Consider the following 20,895-nt stretch of genomic DNA (forward strand, 5'->3'; position numbering starts at 1 on the left):
CAAAGTTTAGGGGAAATTTTTAATTAAAAAATCAAATGAAAATAAAGAGAAGTAGCGTAAAGGTACTTAAGACACTACGCCACAAGATGGCGATTTAATGTTTTGTTAATTAAACTGTTTGTATCAATCAATTCAGATGTGTATCGTCATAGCTCAGTGGTTAAAGTGTCATGCTTGTGAACAGCAGGTCATGAGTTCGAATCCACCTGGGGCTTTTGTTCATGTTTACTGAATGACATTTTTTAAAATATCATTTTTATCTAAAATTGCACATTTTTTCGCCTATTTGACATATATACTTCTTATCCATCATGCTTTTTATCATAATCAAGTTATTTTCTGCCGATTTGAGAAACTATTTCAAGGTGTAGTGAGGCACCTTAAACGGTTTTTTCCTGGTAGTTATTCTAGGATTGAGAAATCTTTGTTAAAATATTTTGTTCAAGCAAACGCTCAGTGTTTCCTGAAAGAAAAAAAACTGCTACAAAATGCCATAGAGGCGGGAAAAGATTAACTTGACATGTCATATTTTTAAAATGGGGCATTTTGATGGAAACTTTATAATTTTGTTAACTGCAAAGAGCGCTTTTAATTGTGGACAGGACAGTTTTGTAAAATATTCAATTTATGATGTCATTTAATGCCCTCATACAAACAGAATAGTTCTTTGGTCAAATTTCTAAAAAAAAAAATATTTCAATGTCAGTATACAGACATGTATGCACTGGGTACAATGTATTATTAGCTAAAGGAGAAAAAGTCAATAGCTTTTACAGTATGTGGCAAAAGTCCAAAACATTTCTGAGAGAGAAAGAATTCTAAGTTTAATGATAATTGCTACAATTATGCTGAATGGGAGGGAAAATGCATATTTTTTACTAGAACAGTTGAAAGATGAATTGAATTTTGCACCAGCGATCGTCACCAAACTGTAGATTATGGGAATGTAAAAACGCAAGTGCTCATACCATGTTAAAGCGCAAGCTTACATAACAATAAGATCATCACCAAGACACCCCCCCCCCCATTCATTTGAAAAAATCAATAAAGTTCAAGTGTAATGGGGTATTGGGTCACATCTTGGGACAAGAGAACTCCAGTCAATGCTATTGATATATCGATCGGCTCACGGTTGAACGAGTTAAAGGGAAAACCCGTTGTGATGACAGCAAGTTAATATTAGGACAAGAAGTTCCCTTGTTTTGTGTGTTGAGTCTTCAGTCTTAGTTGTAGAATATACATTGTCTGTTGACCAGTCAAGTTTAAACATGAGAGTTGTGAATTGAAATATATATATACATGTACTTGGTTCCAACTGTCAGTTGTCTGATGATCCATATTTCACACGTTTGTTTGGCAGTGCCAATATCTCGATCTACAATCTAAACAGTGACCAAAATTGATAATATCATCGGAAGGTGCATGAACATGTAGGTATGTTAAATGTTGTATCGACAATTTCGTTTTGAATTAGGAATCAATGATAAAATTCTCTTGAAGCTACGTGTAGGGTTTTAAACATCGATTGTCTCTCTTCATTGATATGGAGATGGTGCAATGCTGTTTCTTAGCACCAGTACAGAGGGACTGTGCAGTTACTGACTGCCATTTATTTTTTTCAGTTAAGCTGGTACAGTTTTGACCTAAAGACCACAGTCAATAGAGGTAGATACAATGTCATGTAAATCAGCGTGATAGCTAGGGACTTTAAATTTCACTCAATATATTAATATACTTTTCAAACATTCTTGTATACACTAAAGGTAGAATTTTCGACAGTATGGTTGCTTTCTGTATAGGGAATTTAAATGGCTAAAATTTATTGATTTAAGGGACTTTGGAAAAATGCTCTTGTATGCTCATTACATATTTGATAGTGCGTTGAAATAGCATGTTTCTTTTACAATTCTTGTATTCTAATTAATTTTTGTGCTAGAATTTAAACTTGTATTCCAAATTCTTATAGAAACAAAAGTTAAAGCTTAATGTTAAATCATTTATTTTCATACTGTTTTCATTTCAGTTTAACAATAATGGAAGCCTATATTTTAAAATGCGACTTCTCCCGTGTGACCGATGATACAAATAATGAATTTCGTGAAAGTTTGGACAGCTACCAGGAGGAGTTATCGTCCCTTGATTATGCTGGGATCTTGAAAATTCTGAAGGCATTTCAGAATAAAGTGTGTGTCCGTGGATTCCCTGGAGTTGAGTCCCCTGGTCATGAGCTGGCTGAGTCGATACTTACAGCAATCCTAGAGACAATAAGGTAAGGGTATCAAGATGATACTAGTATTTGAATGTATTAATTATGAATTAATAATGAGATATTAATAGATGATTATAATACTAATAATATATTAATAATATAGTGATCATTCGCGGATCTAGAGACGGGGGATGTCGGTTCGAACCCCATACCCTCTCCTGGAAAAATCAAACTTTTTAAACCACATAGTAGAATTACCTATAAAGGCCTCGGACCCATTACCCCCTCACCGACCAAACAAAATCATCCCTTAGACCCCACGTCCCGTCCGGAAGAAATTGTCTGGATCTGCACATTAATGATAAATGAAACAATTAATTGTTTCTGCAGTGAAAAAGTTGAAGAGGATGTGTTCTCGTCCAAGGATGTCGAAGAGAGACTGTTGGATTTATATGTAGAGTTGTTAAAATCTGGACCAGGTAGTAGCCATTGTGAGTTACTCCAACTCATCCCGAAACAAGTGGAGATTCAGGTACGTTACACTTTTATTTTATAGACGGTGTTGAGTAATCATACTGATCAAACAAGTGGTAACAGTCTGTACAGTAAAGTAACAGTCTGTACAGTAAAGTAACAGTCTGTACAGCAAAGTAACTGTCTGTACAGCAAAGTAACAGTCTGTACAGCAAAGTAACAGTCTGTACAGCAAAGTAACAGTCTGTACAGTAAAGTAACAGTCTGTACAGCAAAGTAACAGTCTGTACAGTAAAGTAACAGTCTGTACAGTAAAGTAACAGTCTGTACAGCAAAGTAACAGTCTGTACAGCAAAGTAACAGTCTGTACAGCAAAGTAACAGTCTGTACAGTAAAGTAACAGTCTGTACAGCAAAGTAACAGTCTGTACAGTAAAGTAACAGTCTGTACAGCAAAGTAACAGTCTGTACAGTAAAGTAACAGTCTGTACAGTAAAGTAACAGTCTGTACAGCAAAGTAACAGTCTGTACAGTAAAGTAACAGTCTGTACAGTAAAGTAACAATTACAAAATACATATAATTCTCTTCTTCTTTGTAATATTTCTGACCTTTCCGATATACTTCATTTTATCAAACAAAATATATATCTATAAACATGACTAGTTAAGTAATAAAATGAAATAGATGGGAAATGACATTTCTAGTATATATTTAAAATTTGTGTATATATTTAATTGGCTCCTAGGGTATATTTTCAGTGTTTAATATATTTATACATGTATAACTTTCATTAATTTAAACTATACAGTGAAATCTTCTATAGCTAAATTTGACTGTGTTAACTATTGTCCAAAGATACAGTTAGTCCACCATATCCATGATGTCAACAGGAGACTGTGAAAAAAATAACACAACTGAATTGAACAAAATACCAGCTACGGTATCTAACTATCCAGGGACAATTCACAAAATACCAGTTACTGTATCTAACTATCCAGGGACAATTCACAAAATACCAGTTACTGTATCTAACTATCCAGGGACAATTCACAAAATACCAGCTACTGTATCCAACTATCCAGGGACAATTCACAAAATACCAGTTACTGTATCTAACTATCCAGGGACAATTCACAAAATACCAGCTACTGTATCTAACTATCCAGGGACAATTCACAAAATACCAGCTACTGTATCTAACTATCCAGGGACAATTCACAAAATACCAGCTACTGTATCTAACTATCCAGGGACAATTCACAAAATACCAGCTACTGTATCTAACCATCCAGGGACAATTCACAAAATACCAGTTACTGTATCTAACTATCCAGGGACAATTCACAAAATACCAGCTACTGTATCTAACTATCCAGGGACAATTCACAAAATACCAGCTACTGTATCTAACTATCCAGGGACAATTCACAAAATACCAGCTACTGTATCTAACTATCCAGGGACAATTCACAAAATACCAGCTACTGTATCTAACTATCCAGGGACAATTCACAAAATACCAGTTACTGTATCTAACTATCCAGGGACAATTCACAAAATACCAGTTACTGTATCTAACTATCCAGGGACAATTCACAAAATACCAGTTACTGTATCTAATTATAACTATCCAGGGACAATTCACAAAATACCAGTTACTGTATCTAATTATAACTATCCAGGGACAATTCACAAAATACCAGTTACTGTATCTAACTATCCAGGGACAATTCACAAAATACCAGTTACTGTATCTAACTATCCAGGGACAATTCACAAAATACCAGCTACTGTATCTAACTATCCAGGGACAATTCACAAAATACCAGTTACTGTATCTAACTATCCAGGGACAATTCACAAAATACCAGTTACTGTATCTAATTATAACTATCCAGGGACAATTCACAAGATACCAGTTACTGTATCTAACTATCCAGGGACAATTCACAAAATACCAGTTACTGTAACTAACTATCCAGGGACAATTCACAAAATACCAGTTACTGTATCTAATTATAACTATGCAGGGACAATTCAAGTCACTGTCAAGTTTTGTTTTCTTATGACACTGTGTTCATAATTTACATCGTACTTTATTTTGCAAATTGTTGACAGGATTTATATGGAGACAGATTGCAGAAGGTTATTGGTGGATTTAAAGCAATTTCCTATGTAGAGGAGAAGAATGATTCTAGATACATTAGCACGGTCAAAGAGGTTTACCCTGATCAGCTATCAACCATCGTCATCAGGTAATACTAGTATCATAGTCATCTGTAAATGTCACGTTCAGATTGTTCTCTGCTCTCATAGCAATAAGCTGTCTCTGTAAACGTTTTATTAAACAGAGTTTCCCATGGACTAGTATAAGAGATTTGCATGACTGTCTTTACTTGACTGCTCATTCTTCATGCTGTTAATGAGACACTATTCTCTTAATTTAGGAGTGACGAGGATAGATTGAGGTCCCCTGAGGTGCACCACGCGTTAATGGACCTGTTCGTCTTCTACCTGGTCCAGCTACCCCACGTGCCTGAATCTTTACGGATCATTCTGACAGGGTCCCAAGATGAGATTAACCAGGCCTATGATAAAGAACCGTTTAAAGTGAGTTCTTTCTCAACACAGCATCAGATGTAACGTCATTGTGATTTGGGAAGATGTTAAGTTGGAATTAAATTCAATTGATAAATGTTGAAATTCTGTAGTTTACTCTACCACTAGTACCCAAACAGGTCGCAGTAATTGCTATTCATGATTACTTTGTTTAGTATTATACCCTTTTCTGCGGAAAACGAGGCTCTTTGAATATAAACAATAAGTATATATTTCGAATATGGTGTAGTTTCATCCACATTGATATTTTTAAGCATCCAATATGAATTCAAATTAAAAATGTAAAAAGATGTATTTAAACTATCTAACGAAAAGTACCAATGATATTCTGTTTTACATACCTGTTTTATGAAGAATTTTTTTTTATCAGGGTGTACAGGATGCTAGCTTCTATCGCTCACAGCTTTTACGAATTAAGAATTTCATCAAGGATCCGGCGTTCCCCCAGAGTAGGGAAATCTGTGAAAATACAGAAAGGAAGCTTCCGTATATTCTGAAAATAAAGTGAGTTTTGTACATGTACAAATTTAATCATTTAATAAGGCTTACATGTAACGATCATGTAACTTAGCTGATGGCTTACAGCGTACATGTAACGATCATGTAACTTAGCTGATGGCTTACAGCGTACATGTAACGATCATGTAACTTAGATGATGGCTTACAGCGTACATGTAACGATCATGTAACTTAGATGATGGCTTACAGCGTACATGTAACGATCATGTAACTTAGATGATGGCTTACAGCGTACATGTAACGATCATGAAACTTAGATGATGGCTTACAGCGTACATGTAACGATCATGTAACTTAGATGATGGCTTACAGCGTACATGTAACGATCATGTAACTTAGATGATGGCTTACAGCGTACATGTAACGATCATGTAACTTAGATGATGGCTTACAGCGTACATGTAACGATCATGTAACTAAGATGATGGCTTACAGCGTACATGTAACGATCATGTAACTTAGATGATGGCTTACAGCGTACATGTAACGATCATGTAACGTACTTATTACTAACATATTACAACATTTGTGTATTTTTGCAGGGATGGAAAGATGATTGCTGAAGTCTACGCAGACATCTGTCAGCTTCTGAAGGAGATAAGTTTGAAGCGCCTGAAGGACCAGGACAAAGATCTACTGACCAGACTGGAGGGTTTCTACGAGGAGATCCCCAAGGAGTGTTTTAAAGTACGGAGAAATAATTTTATGAATTTGATGAGATCAAAATAAGGGTTCAATGTTCAATGCTTTTTAAAAAGTAGTTTAAGTTTACATAATTACTCGTTTTATATGATTGCACCTGTAGTGCATCATTATATAAATAGTGCCTGTTTGGGAGGGTAACAGTTGAAATTGACACCCCGAGAAAACCATTGTCAACCGACGCGAAGCGGAGGTTGACAATGGTTTTCGAGCGGTGTCATTTTCAACTGTTATCCTCCCAAACAGGCACTATTTATTTTGTTATACTGAATGTCTCTATTTTTAAGAAAATTTTACTGCTTTTATATAGGAATAACGTGAATTCTACAGCGAACCGTACGTGCATAATTTTCGCGCATGTAACATTTTTTAATGTTACCCGTTGCTAAGTGCGTTGCTAACGCTGAGGGTAATAGAAAGGATTATGAACTGCGTCTTAACCAATCAGATTTCAGTATTTAACATGAAAGTATAACAATATTTTATAACCCCCCCCCCCCCCCCCCGTTAAGTAAAAATTATTCATGAGTTCATGCTAATTCTTATTCAAAATGTTTGAAGTTTTACAAAAACATTAAGCAAACAATCATGATGCTACCGTATTTATGCACTAAGGAGAAATTGGAGAAAACCAGCTTGACAAGAAATTTTGTATAATGTTGAAAGTAAAATACCATACACTGATCAGTTTGTTCCAACATACAATTTTTCGATGCACCTGAGATAGGTCTTCTATGTATACATTTTAATTGGCGAAAAATTATACTGTATGACACCTGCTGTTTTGAAACAGAATCCCAAAATGTTTGAGACATGGGCTGCTACAGCTCAGGAGATACTGGAAAAATCTCCGCGGGAAAAGATCACAGGGAACGAGCTGGCTAACACCACAGACATGTTTACCGATAATCTAAAACCAAAGTAAGATCAGAATCCTTATCTACGAAGTGGTTACATAAATCTCGTGACTTGTTGCATTGCTCCTCAAATTCATTTAAGGTAGTACGAAACACCCCTGAAATTAATTATTTGAAATATTTTCTCAAATACACAAAATAATGACTTAATATTATGTAAAAATTAATTTCAGTCCATTATCTTAAGAAAAAAAATATAAATCGTACCCATCAATTACTCAAGGCCAAATAAATTTAGGATACAACGCATTTCAAATATTTTGAAACATTCATTTGGATGGTGTTCATATGATTTTTGTGCAATTTAGCCTTATATCATTTAAAAATGCGTAACTTGTGTTCTGTTCATAGTAAAGACCTGAAATTTGGACACAACCACCACCAGTGTTTAGGTTTTATGTCAAACAAATTTCAAGGTCATATCAACAGGTCAAAGGTAAAATATGATGACGTCATCTAGGATTTTTATACCTCTGTCAAACATACTTAAACCTTAATTAATCTAAAACCAATGGTTAAATTTTCTTTATTTTGATATATTTTAATTAAAGGGTCATGACAATCAAACTGTTAAATTTTATTCAAATTTGAATTATACATTTTCTTTTTAGATACCGTTAAGTGCTGCAAATTTTCGTCTTAGTTTTACATTATATCGCATGAAAAATTATCTTAAGCTACCAGTTAGAATTTATTTCAGTATCTTTAACTAACAAGAAGGTATTCTGTTTAATTAGCAGCACAAATATTTGTAATATCTTGAAAAATAACTTAATGGCATAGAAAATTATAACAATGACTATTTCGTTTTTCACTCCACTGAAAGGAGGTTCCAATGGTAGGTTTGGGGCAATGTGGGCAAAAATTGTGAGGTCGGATTTTTTTCAAATTTTACGTATTGTAAGATTTTATTCTAAAGAAAAAAATACAAAAATTTCAGAAAAATTGAATGATAAGAAAAATTTTGCTTATCTGTTTTGTACTACCTTAAATTATCTAGCCTTATGAACGTTGACAAAAGGTTTTATGAAAATTATTTTGATGTTAGAATTAGAGTGATAAAATGGACTCTATTGATTACAGCGCCGCTTTGGGAAAGATTTGGTTGTCTGTTATCATTGGATTTTGTGGATGGGTTCATGAAAAAGGGATAAGAGCCGCAGAAGGAACTCTTAGCACCAACGAGTGGAAAGGCAGCTGGAAATGGAAAGTAAGAAACCAAAAACATAATGCACAAAAAACAGAAAACGCAGGCATTTTGTATTTTTACTGTTTTGTTAGCCTAGATTTATAATGAAATAATTATACTATTCATTTTGATCTCTGCAAAATCAAATCATTGTAACGGTTTAATCGAAATCAAGTTTTCACTTGAAATGTCAATATTGACTTCAATAAAGACGTCGGGTTTTCTCTCTTCTTTCGCAGGAAAATGTCTCAAAAGCAAAAGAAATGATAGTATCCCTTACACATGCTGACTTTTCGTCTGTTGAAAATGCAGAAGAGTTTTCCTCACGCGCTGAAACATTCCTGGAAAAGCTTATAGACCAATTAATGTAATAAGGGGGTTTCTAGATTCTATATATCCAAGTGAATTTGAGTGTAATAATCATTAACCAATAATTTACTGCATATTTTCTAATCCTTATCTTTTTGATTGGGATGTGGTATGACTGAAACTGAATTTTATGCAAAGTAGCAAGATATTTATATAAGATAACAAATATATTTATACTCTAAGTATAATTTTGTTTTCAGAATTGTAAAAGTGTACAAGAATGTCGAGGTGGAAGTAGCGGAGCTAGCAATGGTTACCATGGAAGCATTTGGTAAAGGAATGGCGGTAGATAAACTTTGCAAAGCAGCTAGTGAAAAGACGTCGCTGCAGGTGTGTTGAAATGAATTAATCTCTGGTTACCCTTTCTCACACGTTTAAATTAATTGTGATATATTGTATTACTTAAAATAAGTAAAGCAAATTATAATTAATTTCAAGAAAAACAGTCCTTACTTTAAGAAATAATATTGTTTCGTGCCTGTTATGTGCATGTTTCCTGGACATTTTGGTATTTTTCTATGGCCAGTATTGCAATGTTATTTGGACAAATAATTTTAGCAGATGAATTGATAAACTAGTACAATAAGATCATTACTGTGGAATCATTTAAATTCGTTGGGGCCAATTTTCGTGGATTATGACTTTTTTGGTGATTCGTGGGGATATAATTTCGTGGATGCGTCGGTTACTGTTTCAGCAGGAGAGATAACTCTTTCTAAAATTGTTTTCGTTGAGAATATAAATTCGGTGGGGAGGGCTAACCACGAATACCACGAAAATTAAGCCACCACGAATTCTAATGATTCCACAGTATCTTGTTTATAGACTTTTACTAGTCAGAATTATTTTCTAAAAAGTTATTTGAATAACTTCCCCTTTTTTGACTGATGACATGCACATTTTTAGAATAACAAACACCTGATAAAGGGTTATCTGGAACGATTCCTTTGCTTGCTGAAGAATGAAGACTTTGATTGGGACGCAGGGTGGATAGAAGGTGCTGGAATTGAGTTCTTCGATAATCTCATCGAGTCATCTAGGTAGATCCGAATTCTTTAACTATAAACAGTTTCAGTCAATCTTCCTTCTCTTTATTCCGTCTTGTTGCTTCAACCATAGACTGAATTATGATATTGATGTTTTCAAATAAAAATGCCATCTTTATAAATCATATAAATTGAGACCAAACCAGTATATAAAAGCTCGAAATTCACGAGAATTGTCCCATTGTGTGATTGGTACTACCTGTAAGACACCTTCATTCCAGCGGTGATGAGGTGCGCGACTTGGAAATGGACGAGATGTTTATAAAGGTGTTCCTATTCTGTATGTCTGAGGACAGAGAATACATCAGTCTTCAGACAGGGAGCCTCAACATCTTTGGTTTGGTAGTCGTGACTGGGCTCCCACAGTACATCCAGCTGGTAAGGAGAGGCAACTCTTATCATTGAGACTTTTAGAAACACTTGCTAACTCAACAGTTACGTATACCATCAAGCAAGCTCCTAGAACAAATATTGTACATATACTTAGAGTGAATATAAAATCTAAATTTTCATTATACAGCCAGCTGCAGGTATCTAATATTATGCTTAAATTTACATATATGTGAATGAGTGTAACAATTATATCACTCATAGTTTCAAATACGCCTAATACTGAGGAATCATTAAATTTCGTGGGGGCCAATTAACACGAATTACTTAAATTTAACAGGTTCGCGGGGACGTAATTTCGTGTATTCTTTTATATCTACAAAAGCAAATATGTTTTATTACTTACTTTTAACTAATTACTTCGTGGAGGATGTTGATTTGTTGATGAGAGGTGCCACAATTCCACGAAAATTGAGCCACCACGAAATCTAAGGATTCCACTGTAATGAGTACTGTGAATTAACATTTTAAATGAGATTCATTGACTTGATTCCATACTGCCACTTCAGAAGATCTAAACAAATAAGACCTTTTAAAATATTTCTATTACACAGCACACCGGAAAGACAACTATAGGACGACTGAAGCCGTTGTTTCCTCACATCCAGCGTTTGATGGATTGTGACGACGATACGATGAAGACTGTCATGAGGAACACCACACGGATCCTTGGGGAGGAGGTGTCCCAGTTAATGGACACCCAGGGCATGGAGAACCTCATTAATCTGTATATCAAGGAGAGGGACCTTGCCACACTTGGTAAGTGTTATCAGCATCTGTATCACAGAGCAGGTTCTTGCAGTGTTGGTGGCCTTATCCAATTACACCAGTCTAGAAATGCTGCTAGATTTGAGTCATATCGATTCATCACCAACGGAAAAGAATCCATTGCCTTGTATAGCGAACTTTATTGCAGATTATGTAAAATTTCTGTCTTCTCATATGTTCTTTACCAAAAAAGAAATGTTTAGGAACTGTAGGTAATTGGATTATCATTTAACAGGAGACTTTTTAGTTTCTATTTATTTTGTTGGTCTCATTTGACAGTTTTGTTGTGTTGTCTTTAAGAATTACCATCAAGCTTTTTAGATATTCCTAACATCAACATTTTTCTCTCAGTCTTGATATAAAAAGAATTAAATTGAAATAAAATAATAATCAATTGGGGATTAGAACTGCGGAAGTCTTATTTTTCAATTGTTGTAATAAAGGGACACAACATCTTACAAAAGCCTTGTGATATTGATGTCCTTCGTTCATCCTAAATTTCCCAGTATTTTGTTTCAGATGCTATATCTTCTGCGTACGAGGGTCACTCTGAAGCACTAGCTTCCCAGTTTCTGCCCTTGATAAAAGCTTGTACACAGAAAACTCAAACCAATGAAATAGTGATGCAGACAATGTTCCTGAAGAAAGTCGCAGAAAAACAACCAGAGGTAGCACTTACTTCTAAAGTAGAATTTTTGGACAACGTCAGATCAATCCATTAAGCAAAGCTATCATAAAAGTGAAACGTTATTGATATCACTGACGACGAGTGTTGATTTTCGGGATATATATGTTAAATGCATTTATTTTAGTTATTCACAAAAGAAGCTCTAGAAGTCATATTTAAACACCACTTCATGGACAAAAATGCCAATCCTCAAGTTCTTCTGGTACTGGATGCTGTCTCCCAATCACATGCTGAAAATCTGGAACCTTATACCGAGAGTCACTTAATGAAGACAGAGCTAATGGTGGAGCAAATGGCTCGTCATCAGTTTGTCATTTTGGTCAAGATCGCAGCCAAATGCCAGGTAACTGTGATATCATGGATAAGGAATCAAGAGAAAATTATTTCCAACTTTAGGATGTAAATTTCCATTAATTATTAAACTGTTAAAAAGACAAGATAAAAATTTAAAATCCATTTAACCATAACGTTTATAAAAAGAAAGTATGTACTAGTATTTAGTTTAAGACAAAAAAAATCAAAATTGAAATTTACGTATTCAGTTTTAATAAAAAATACTGGTTTTTTTAGGATAAACAAAGTTTAGTATATTCCTATCTGATGAAGCGTCTAAAGGAATCAAAGGTTGAGTTGGTCCATATCGGAAGTATATTTGCACTTCGAGAAATGCATTCAGTCTTTGGGGGAGAAATGTTTTCTGAAAAAGACAGGAAGTACCTAGAACAGTTGAAGACCAAAGGAGCAACCAATACACTGAGAGACGAGGTGGAAAATCTAATCAATGAGTTAGAGGGCAGGAGGTATGTCCTTTTATTATGTATCTAAAACTTTGAAAACTTCTAGAAATTTTGTACTGGTCTCACTGTTCAAACATCTATATGGTGTTTTGATAATTTTTCAATTTGAAGGTTAAAAAGAGAATCTTAATTCTTAGTAGTATTCTTTATCAACGGACTTAACTTTCAATATAATCATGTCATTAAATTCATTTTGTTTTAGCTTAGCAAATGTATCCAAAGACGTCGAGGAGCATTCTGATCAAATTGAAAAACTAGAGATTGGAGTGGCGGGTACAAAGGTTGTGCTTAAAAGGGTTCATAGAGATGTCAAAAAACAGGGAAAGGATTTAGAGGGGGTTAAAGAGGGACTGGATGATGTCAACACACGGGTTGATAATGTGGAGGTGGATGTGGAGGAAACCAAGGAAAGAGTGGAAGAAGTGGATAAAAAGGTTGTTAAAACTTCACTAAATTAAGATATGTAAAACAATATAAAACGATATATAGATATCACAATCCGCTCGTTTAATGAAACTTCAGTTTCTATTATGAAGTAGAAAAGAATGTATTATATATGATTTTAAAATGTAATTTACACATTCAAATTTTTTTCAGACAATGAGTAATGCTCCAACTTGGTCTCGTGATGTCACAAAACTACTGAACCCGGAATCTGAACATGATTGGCGGCTTTTGGCTAGTCGCCTTGGTTACAGTCCTGATGACATTAGAGGGTGGGCCACCCAATCAGATCCCTGCATGGCTCTTCTGAGTGAATGGTACGCAACACACAAAACCATTGAGGCATCAAGAGGAGTGTTGACAATTTTGCAGGAAATGAATCGATTGGATGCTGCCATTATTGTTGAGAATGCAATGAAAGCAGCAGGTAGATAAATTGTTGGTTCAGCATCATTAGTATGATTCTCAAACAAAATATTTAAACAATTTTAGTTAGCCAGTTGGAAATTAGAATTAATTTAAATATATTAAGTAAGATTGCGAGCTATATATTACACGATTATACAAACGGTGAAATCAGTATTAAATGTTTGCACAAATGATATACTTTAATTTCTGTTGGTTCTTGCAAGTGTTTCAGATAATCAGTCAGATAAATTAAGTTTAGAAGCATGTATACCATTAATGCAGTTTTGGTTGATTGTATTTGCAGAAGGAGTTGTGGCTGATGAACCAGTGGACTACCCAGAACCTCCTGAAATCTTCCTTAGTTACCAGTGGGGTCACCAGAACGAGGTCAAGCTGATCTGCCGTCACCTGGAGATGGCGGGGTATAAATGCTGGATGGATATTGGTCAGATGGGGGGCGGGGACAAGTTATTCGAGAAGATTGACTCGGGGATAAGGGCAGCTAAAATTGTGATATCATGTGTCACAGAAAAATATGCTAAATCGCCAAACTGTAACCGGGAGGTACGTACATCAACGTTCATCGTCTTTTAGCTCACCTGAGCCTTAGGCCAGACTAATATTTGAAGCTTAACTGGATTTAGGTTAAAAGAAAAACCACGTCCTCTTACAAGAAAAAATAATTTGATTTATTGAATCCTATTTGTACCTTTGAAAAAATAATTGCTAAAAATTGACAAGAAAGGCTAAATCTTGTGTGGAAACTATCACTTGTAGTGTTGATTAAAGTCAATTAAAATCATGATACATGATAAGGCCACCATTTGGAATTGACTTTTTACAGAGGACTAAAAAATGAAGAAAAAAACATTGAAAACCATCGAGACTTGTACTTTTAAGTCACCACATTATAAAATGGCGATTTACATTTCTTTTTAATTTTTTTTAATTATTTTAATCAATATCATAGCTTAGTGGTTTAGATTCTGGCTAGTTAGTCTGTCTGACGCTCTTGTTTGTTTTAACTGAATTAAATTCTTTAAAAAAGATTTTTTTTAAATCCAAAATTGCATTTTATCGCCTGTTTGACTTATATACTATTTATGTATCATATTATCTATAATATACAAGTAACCATTTCAGAGTGTAGTGAGTCACCTTAAAAACCACAAAGAATAAATCCTGATCACAAAAGTAAATAAATATTCATTCCAGGTCAATTTGTCTGTAAATCTTGGTAAGCCAATGATCCCTTTGTTGATGGAAAAGATGGCTTGGCCTCCTGCAGGTTCAATGGGGCCTATTTTCAGCGAGTACCTGTTTATTCGCTTCTTTCAACGACCAGGAGAGGAAACCAATGACGACCGAATCTGGCCAGCTGCTAAGTTTACTGAACTGCTAATGCAAATGAATTGCTTAAAAATTATGCCAGATGAAGGGAATATTGCACCAAGTAATAAAGCTTTATTTTCTTAGAAAACACAGTGTTTATAAATATATCTGTATTCTGAAATCAAATCCTTTTAATGTAAAAAATGTAAATTTGGTTTTGAGCAGATATCATGGTTAACTTTTTTTTTCATGAACAGGGTATAAGAATTGGTGGATGCCTGTTGTTGAAGAGATCGTCATTCCTAAAAGAAATGAGAAAAAGGGAGAGAATAAAGCAGCTTCATCTGGCCAACAAAACGTAACTGTAGATTTGAACTTTTTCCACAAAATCCAGCAAATTTACACCTATTGCTATAATATGAGAAAAGTATCTTCTTTTTGATCGCCCAAAAGATGTCATTTTTATGACAGTTCATTACGTTGTTTTTCAGACAGAGTCACAGGTTGTTTCCCCTGACGTGTTTATATCATACCAGTGGGGCAAACAAAAGGAAATTATTGCATTGTTCCAGAGGCTGACCAGTTTGGGCTTCACCTGTTGGTTGGACATCCGCCAGATGGGAGGAGGAGATTCCCTGTATGACAAGATTGACCGAGGGGTCAGAGGTTGCAAGGTCATGCTGTCGTCAGTGACAACCAAGTATGCTCTGTCTGCCAACTGTAGGAGAGAGGTCAGTCTGGCCGATGCTTTAAAGAAGCCCATCATCCCCTTATTGATGGAGAAAATAGACTGGCCCCCAACTGGACCAATGAGCATGGTTCTTACGCAGTTACTTTACGTTAATTTTTCAAAGGACGAATCTATTCAGTTATCATGGGAAGGAAAGTATTTTGATGAACTATTGTCAAAAATTAAGCAACAAGTTCCTACAGATAAAATTGAAGAAATCCAAACAAATAGTAATCAGCCAGAAAAGAACACAAAAGACGAAAAGACTTTAACAAACAGGAATGATCAAAAGCAGAAAACACAGGAAACTGAAAAGCCCAGAGATCCAAAGCAGGAGCAACCTCGAGTGAATGAGAGCTCCACCAAACACACATCTAATCCTGTACAGAATGAAGACCAACCAAGTCAAAAAGACAAAAAGAAGTCGTCAACTTGTTCTATTTTGTAATGCTCTACTAAAAGTTTAAAGAGATAACTCAAACAGGGTAGCAAATGATATTGAATTAGTTTTTTTTACAATTGTTAATTTAATTTTATTCTAATAGTTTAAAGAAATAGCTCAAACAGGGTAGCAAATGATATTCAATTAGTTTTTTTTTTTTACAATTTTTAATTTAATTTAATTAGGGTAAGGACGAAGTTGTGGCATGGACTTAAGCGAGTGTTGCATACTGTGTATGTTCTGGACAGGGAACAAATGAAAGATGTTTCCCTGTATTTGTATTACCACATTTTATTGAAATGATTCCAATCTTTGTTATCTTTCAAATAATGCAAGCGTTATATAGAAAAGATTTCTTTAAAAATATCCGAAAATTTCAATAAAATTGGCAATGTTAGTAACTGACCCAGTGATAATTAAAAATACTAGTATATAGATTATCCTAAAATAAATGTAGGGTGAATTTTACTGGCACTAAATTATCTAATTGGTCTATTAGGTCAATAGTTAATTAATTTTCTAATGCATTCTCCTTGAACTAATTTACATATATGTTGAGTCACAATAAATGCCTTTTAAGTGGTATATCACATTTTTGTTGTCGGGTTTAAGAACTTCCTTATCGAATGCACTAAAAATAAAAAAATATTTTTAACGAAAAATGTAAACTATGATTTAATGCCTTGTCTTGAAACATCTTTTTAAAAAAAACATTTTATCCTGAAAGGACTAAATACTTTTTTTTTTAAATTAGTGTGTCTTTTCTTTCTTTCACAAAAGCCAGATATATCTAGAAGGAGGAAACATGTTCATACATCGATAATTGTGATAAACTTTATTTTTCACAAATATATCGAAAAGGAGTCGAACAAGGGATGTCTACAAATTCATAGTTTTTGTTAGGATCTAGCCCTAAACATAGTTCAGGGTTTGTTTTGGTCCCATCTGGTTCTGATGCACCGAATGCAAAGTACGACAATCTTGAATTGAATCCCCTCCTTGCCCACCTCCAATCTCCACCTTTCAAATCCTGGTTAAAATCTCGGGCTCCAATGGCATAAAATAAGCCTTTAAAAAGAGTACCAATTTTATTAAACAAGATTAACTATATATTTTTTGTAAGTTAAATATCATATTAAAATTCGTTTGTAATAATAAGTTTGTTCATAAGTGTTATTATTTTAAGTTAGGACGTTCACGAATTCAATGATTACATGAAATTTCACATTACCATTGTTCATTTCCTGAAGCTTGTAATGAACAAAAAGATATTCATCCAGAGTTTCCAAATTTGCCAGGTATCCACCTATTTTAATACAGTCTACCTGTCAATATGGAAAAAAAAGCTTTTTTAAAATAGGGACATCGAGAATAAGCATAGACATTGAGAAAATATTTTCAAAATGATAGATGCAATGTTACTGAGACATTTAAACTATGTGTTTTTGGTATGAAATTACTTCAAAATAATTACCCTGGATATCTTGAAACCACTTTGTTTATTTACTTAGAGGGTGGGACCATATTTTAAAACTATTCTCCATACAAAATATAAACAATTTGCTCAAAACATTACACGGAAAAGTGATTTGAAAAAATATTCAAACAACATTCATTTTTAAAGACAATTACACCCTTTGAATTACTAATTAAATGTTTTTGAATTTTAAGAAAGTGCATTTGTTCAAGAAGATTGAAGTACTGATTTGATCCCGTTTTGCACAGATTTGAAAATCTGGTATAGAAAAAAGTATGCGAATCTGGCATTGGTCCCAGGTAAAATAATTACTTAATTGCTATAATCTGTATCATACAGGATATGCATAGATTGTACATTGTATAGTTCGATATATTTTTAAAGCTACAAGAACACATATAGGGGAAATCTAATGCTAATTCCATTTATGCTGTCTTCAGTTTTTCAGTGAATTAGTTAATATCATATGACACAATTTCGATGTTTTCGAATCCACCGACATTTGCTTGTACCTTGCTACTATTGTAAACCTATTAACCAATGGTTCTTAGAGTCCACAAAAAATATAAGGGAATTCTACTAATCCATAATAATTTAGAAAAACGAGATTGGTATTAATATTAAAAGTACGACACATACATGCAGCCTACTAATTCTTTTCTTTCTATTTTTTATTTGGTTTTATATGGTATTTTCATTTAGAACGTTACTTTCTTCTCAACTATTTATTTTACGTATGACGAACTTTGAAGACAAAACCATGGTGAAATAAATTCATTTTAAAGGGGTTTCTTCTTGGATATGTGTCATTTTCTATGAGTATTTTTTCGTGAAGAATAAAGAATGAGCTAAATGATAATAATGCCATTATAATGTGTCTCTCTTATTTATTAAAACATATGATAAAATAAAAAAGTAGATTAATTAATAGATCATGCTAGATATTGAATAACCAATGAAGTATCGCTTTCCCGTAATATTTCCTTTAAATGTTGTTTAGATCGTATAAATTGTGAGACTTAGTAGAAAAGAGTCTAGTCCAGAAATATATTTCCTAGTAAATAGTTTGAGTGGCTCCTTTTATTTCCTTATCATTGAAACAAAGGTTATGGGGTTTTTTGGAAAATAATACATCGTTCTATATATGCAAACAATGTTATATAATAGCCCACTGATGAGGATTCATGATGTTGCAATAATTTTAACCCACTTTTGTATAAATATTTCTACAAAATATTTTAGAACATTGATTAACCAGGCTCCACCATCACCTTTCCTCGCCTTAAGCTGGGGTGTTACATTAAATTTGTTTATGTTATTTGTTATTTGCGGCCAAGACGGGTGCATTTGTTTTTCGTTTTATGTTTTTGTTTTTTGTAATGTTATGTACATGTAAGTATTACAAAAGGAAATGAACAAATGTCATTTATGACTATGAAAGGCGAAAAATAAAAAAAAAATCCCATGTATACATCATCAAAGGCGTCAGCACAGACTAGAAAAACACTTGACTACACTGTGATGTCTTTGGCAATATATTATGAAATTCGCAAACCCCTAGAAATAAACGTATGAACGGTTATGGTTTGAGGCTTCGGATTATAGAACTCCGAACTTTGTGGCAAACATTGACCCCTTTGATTCAAACCAGTTCATATAGCAAATGACTTATGACTTACTGAAATAGCAGACCATATCACAAACACAGTCAAAAATATACGTGCAAACTTACATATGCTTTATTCCAGGATGCTTTCTCTGAACTGAAGTAGTAGCATTTTGAGTCAATAGAAACAAAAGGAGGCGTACATTTACTTCCTGTTGCAAAAAATAGAATCAAATACTTTCAAGTGATAGATAGATAGATAGATAGATAGATAGATAGATAGATAGATAGATAGATAGATAGATAGATAGATAGATAGATAGATATAGCGAAAGCGCTATAGATAAAAGTTGTTTGAGCATTGCACTTATTCTTTATGTTTATTCATCCCCGATACCAAGAAAAAGGATTTATTTAAGAAATAAACAACGTTATTTAGTGAACATGGCGTTATGAATAGCAATTGCTCTGCTGGCATATTCCATGATGCGCGCTAGCTTTAACGACACATACATGTTACATACTTTATGTATTGATGTAAAAGCTAAATGTCAAGGTCTAGGCTAATACAGGGTATTTGCGAGTGGTAAAATGCAAATATAAGTAATAAACAACGATTATTTAGTGAACACCAGAAGCGCCGATATTTCATCAAATGAATAAATATTAAATGATAACAAAATCAAAGACGATGAAACAGTCTATATCAAACTATTTAACGAAGGTTTTAGTGACTTTATAAAATGTTTTTCTTTTTCCCTTCGTTCAATTGCATTGTCAGTATAAAGTTTATAAAACGGAAAAACTGAAAATTGTCCTTGGCCACAAATATCAAGATATATATATATATACATTTATATATATACAAGATATATATATACATTTTTTACTTCCTTTAAGAAAAACAAGTTTACATACTTAAAACTCTCAATAACGTTTTCCATTTTGGAGAACACAATTAACTTTAATCATAAATAAGCATTCCCTTCATGTGTACTTATATTGCACGACATTTCATTTTTAAATGAGAATGAACAAATAATGATAAAAATATTACCTTGACCATCTGTACCAGAAACAAACTGTAACAGAAACAGTAAGAGTGGCAAAGTAATGCAGCTAGTAATCATTTTCCTCTTTGTTAAAAAGTGCCGTATTTCTGAACAGATCACAAATTCAACACTATGCTCACAAATGCATGACTGCTTGTTTGTGATTTATCAAATCTTGAATCTATAAATTAACCAAATAAATCTCATTTGCATTTGTCACAAACACTTGCAGTATGATACGCAACAGTGGTTGTGGCTTCATTTCGTTAATTAATTCATTTATATTAATATAGTGCGGTGCTCTAAACCTGTAAGTATGTAGGAGTAAGGCGTATGACATCAGCCACAAATTAACATTATGTAAATTTCCATGGAGTTTTTAAAACGGTGTACCTACTCTCTAGGATGAAGCTACCATAAAACTTGTCAAACCGACAAATACCTTCATGATAATTTTATTTAAATGGTAATAATCAACAAAACAAGGCTAGTGTGTACCATCAATTACAAACCCCTGTAAGTTTTGTCTTCCTCCTTTGTTGACATTTTGTTCTCGATCTGTGGATGCTCCTTCCCCTTTTCAAAGCAATATTCATGACTTAAGACAGCTAGAGCAGAACATGTTGATGTGACGACAACACTTTTCAAATTTACTTTATTTTTTTCATCAGATTCATCAGCAATGGAGCTAAGCATCTTCAAGCCTATTGTATTTCT

The 20,895-nt window shown here is 33.8% G+C and overlaps 1 protein-coding gene, 2 long non-coding RNA genes and 1 other non-coding gene across 4 annotated transcripts; 1 reads left to right on the forward strand and 3 right to left on the reverse strand.

Moving 5' to 3' along the window:
• The first annotated feature begins 1,347 nt into the window (after positions 1 to 1,347).
• On the forward strand, positions 1,348 to 16,786 carry LOC105336991 (uncharacterized). Its single transcript, XM_066086659.1, has 23 exons — positions 1,348 to 1,430; positions 2,024 to 2,269; positions 2,600 to 2,741; positions 4,802 to 4,938; positions 5,131 to 5,293; positions 5,673 to 5,806; positions 6,364 to 6,508; positions 7,317 to 7,444; positions 8,524 to 8,650; positions 8,869 to 8,996; positions 9,199 to 9,328; positions 9,905 to 10,038; positions 10,266 to 10,422; positions 10,989 to 11,193; positions 11,722 to 11,870; positions 12,015 to 12,233; positions 12,461 to 12,690; positions 12,890 to 13,121; positions 13,285 to 13,558; positions 13,844 to 14,103; positions 14,755 to 14,992; positions 15,129 to 15,229; positions 15,363 to 16,786. The coding sequence occupies exons 1-23, from the start codon at positions 1,423 to 1,425 to the stop codon at positions 16,047 to 16,049; spliced, it is 4,374 nt and encodes a 1,457-aa protein (XP_065942731.1). The 5' UTR covers positions 1,348 to 1,422; the 3' UTR covers positions 16,050 to 16,786.
• On the reverse strand, positions 2,122 to 5,760 carry LOC136276020 (uncharacterized). Its single transcript, XR_010714512.1, has 3 exons — positions 5,644 to 5,760; positions 2,468 to 2,557; positions 2,122 to 2,255 (listed from the first exon to the last, which is right to left on the reverse strand). It is a non-coding gene; the product is annotated as an uncharacterized lncRNA (long non-coding RNA).
• LOC136276019 (uncharacterized) lies at positions 9,986 to 11,066 on the reverse strand. Its single transcript, XR_010714511.1, has 3 exons — positions 10,781 to 11,066; positions 10,244 to 10,503; positions 9,986 to 10,118 (listed from the first exon to the last, which is right to left on the reverse strand). It is a non-coding gene; the product is annotated as an uncharacterized lncRNA (long non-coding RNA).
• Positions 16,787 to 16,861: 75 nt separating the features above from the next.
• On the reverse strand, positions 16,862 to 20,353 carry LOC105336990 (uncharacterized). The gene is made up of 4 exons (XR_010714510.1): positions 20,184 to 20,353; positions 19,253 to 19,338; positions 17,275 to 17,368; positions 16,862 to 17,111 (listed from the first exon to the last, which is right to left on the reverse strand). It is a non-coding gene; the product is annotated as an uncharacterized protein (transcript).
• Between the last annotated feature and the right edge of the window lie 542 nt (positions 20,354 to 20,895).

The sequence above is a fragment of the Magallana gigas genome, chromosome 6 (assembly GCF_963853765.1).
Source record: "Magallana gigas chromosome 6, xbMagGiga1.1, whole genome shotgun sequence".
NCBI classification, from domain to species: domain Eukaryota; kingdom Metazoa; phylum Mollusca; class Bivalvia; order Ostreida; family Ostreidae; genus Magallana; species Magallana gigas.

What these genes read in the sequence shown, in the direction of transcription:
- LOC105336991 (XM_066086659.1), top strand. An exon ending in AAGGCAGCTGGAAATGGAAA is followed by an intron (nt 8,651 to 8,868) that starts GTAAGAAACCAA and finishes CTTCTTTCGCAG; the next exon opens with GAAAATGTCTCAAAAGCAAA. An exon ending in AATCTCATCGAGTCATCTAG is followed by an intron (nt 10,039 to 10,265) that starts GTAGATCCGAAT and finishes CCTTCATTCCAG; the next exon opens with CGGTGATGAGGTGCGCGACT.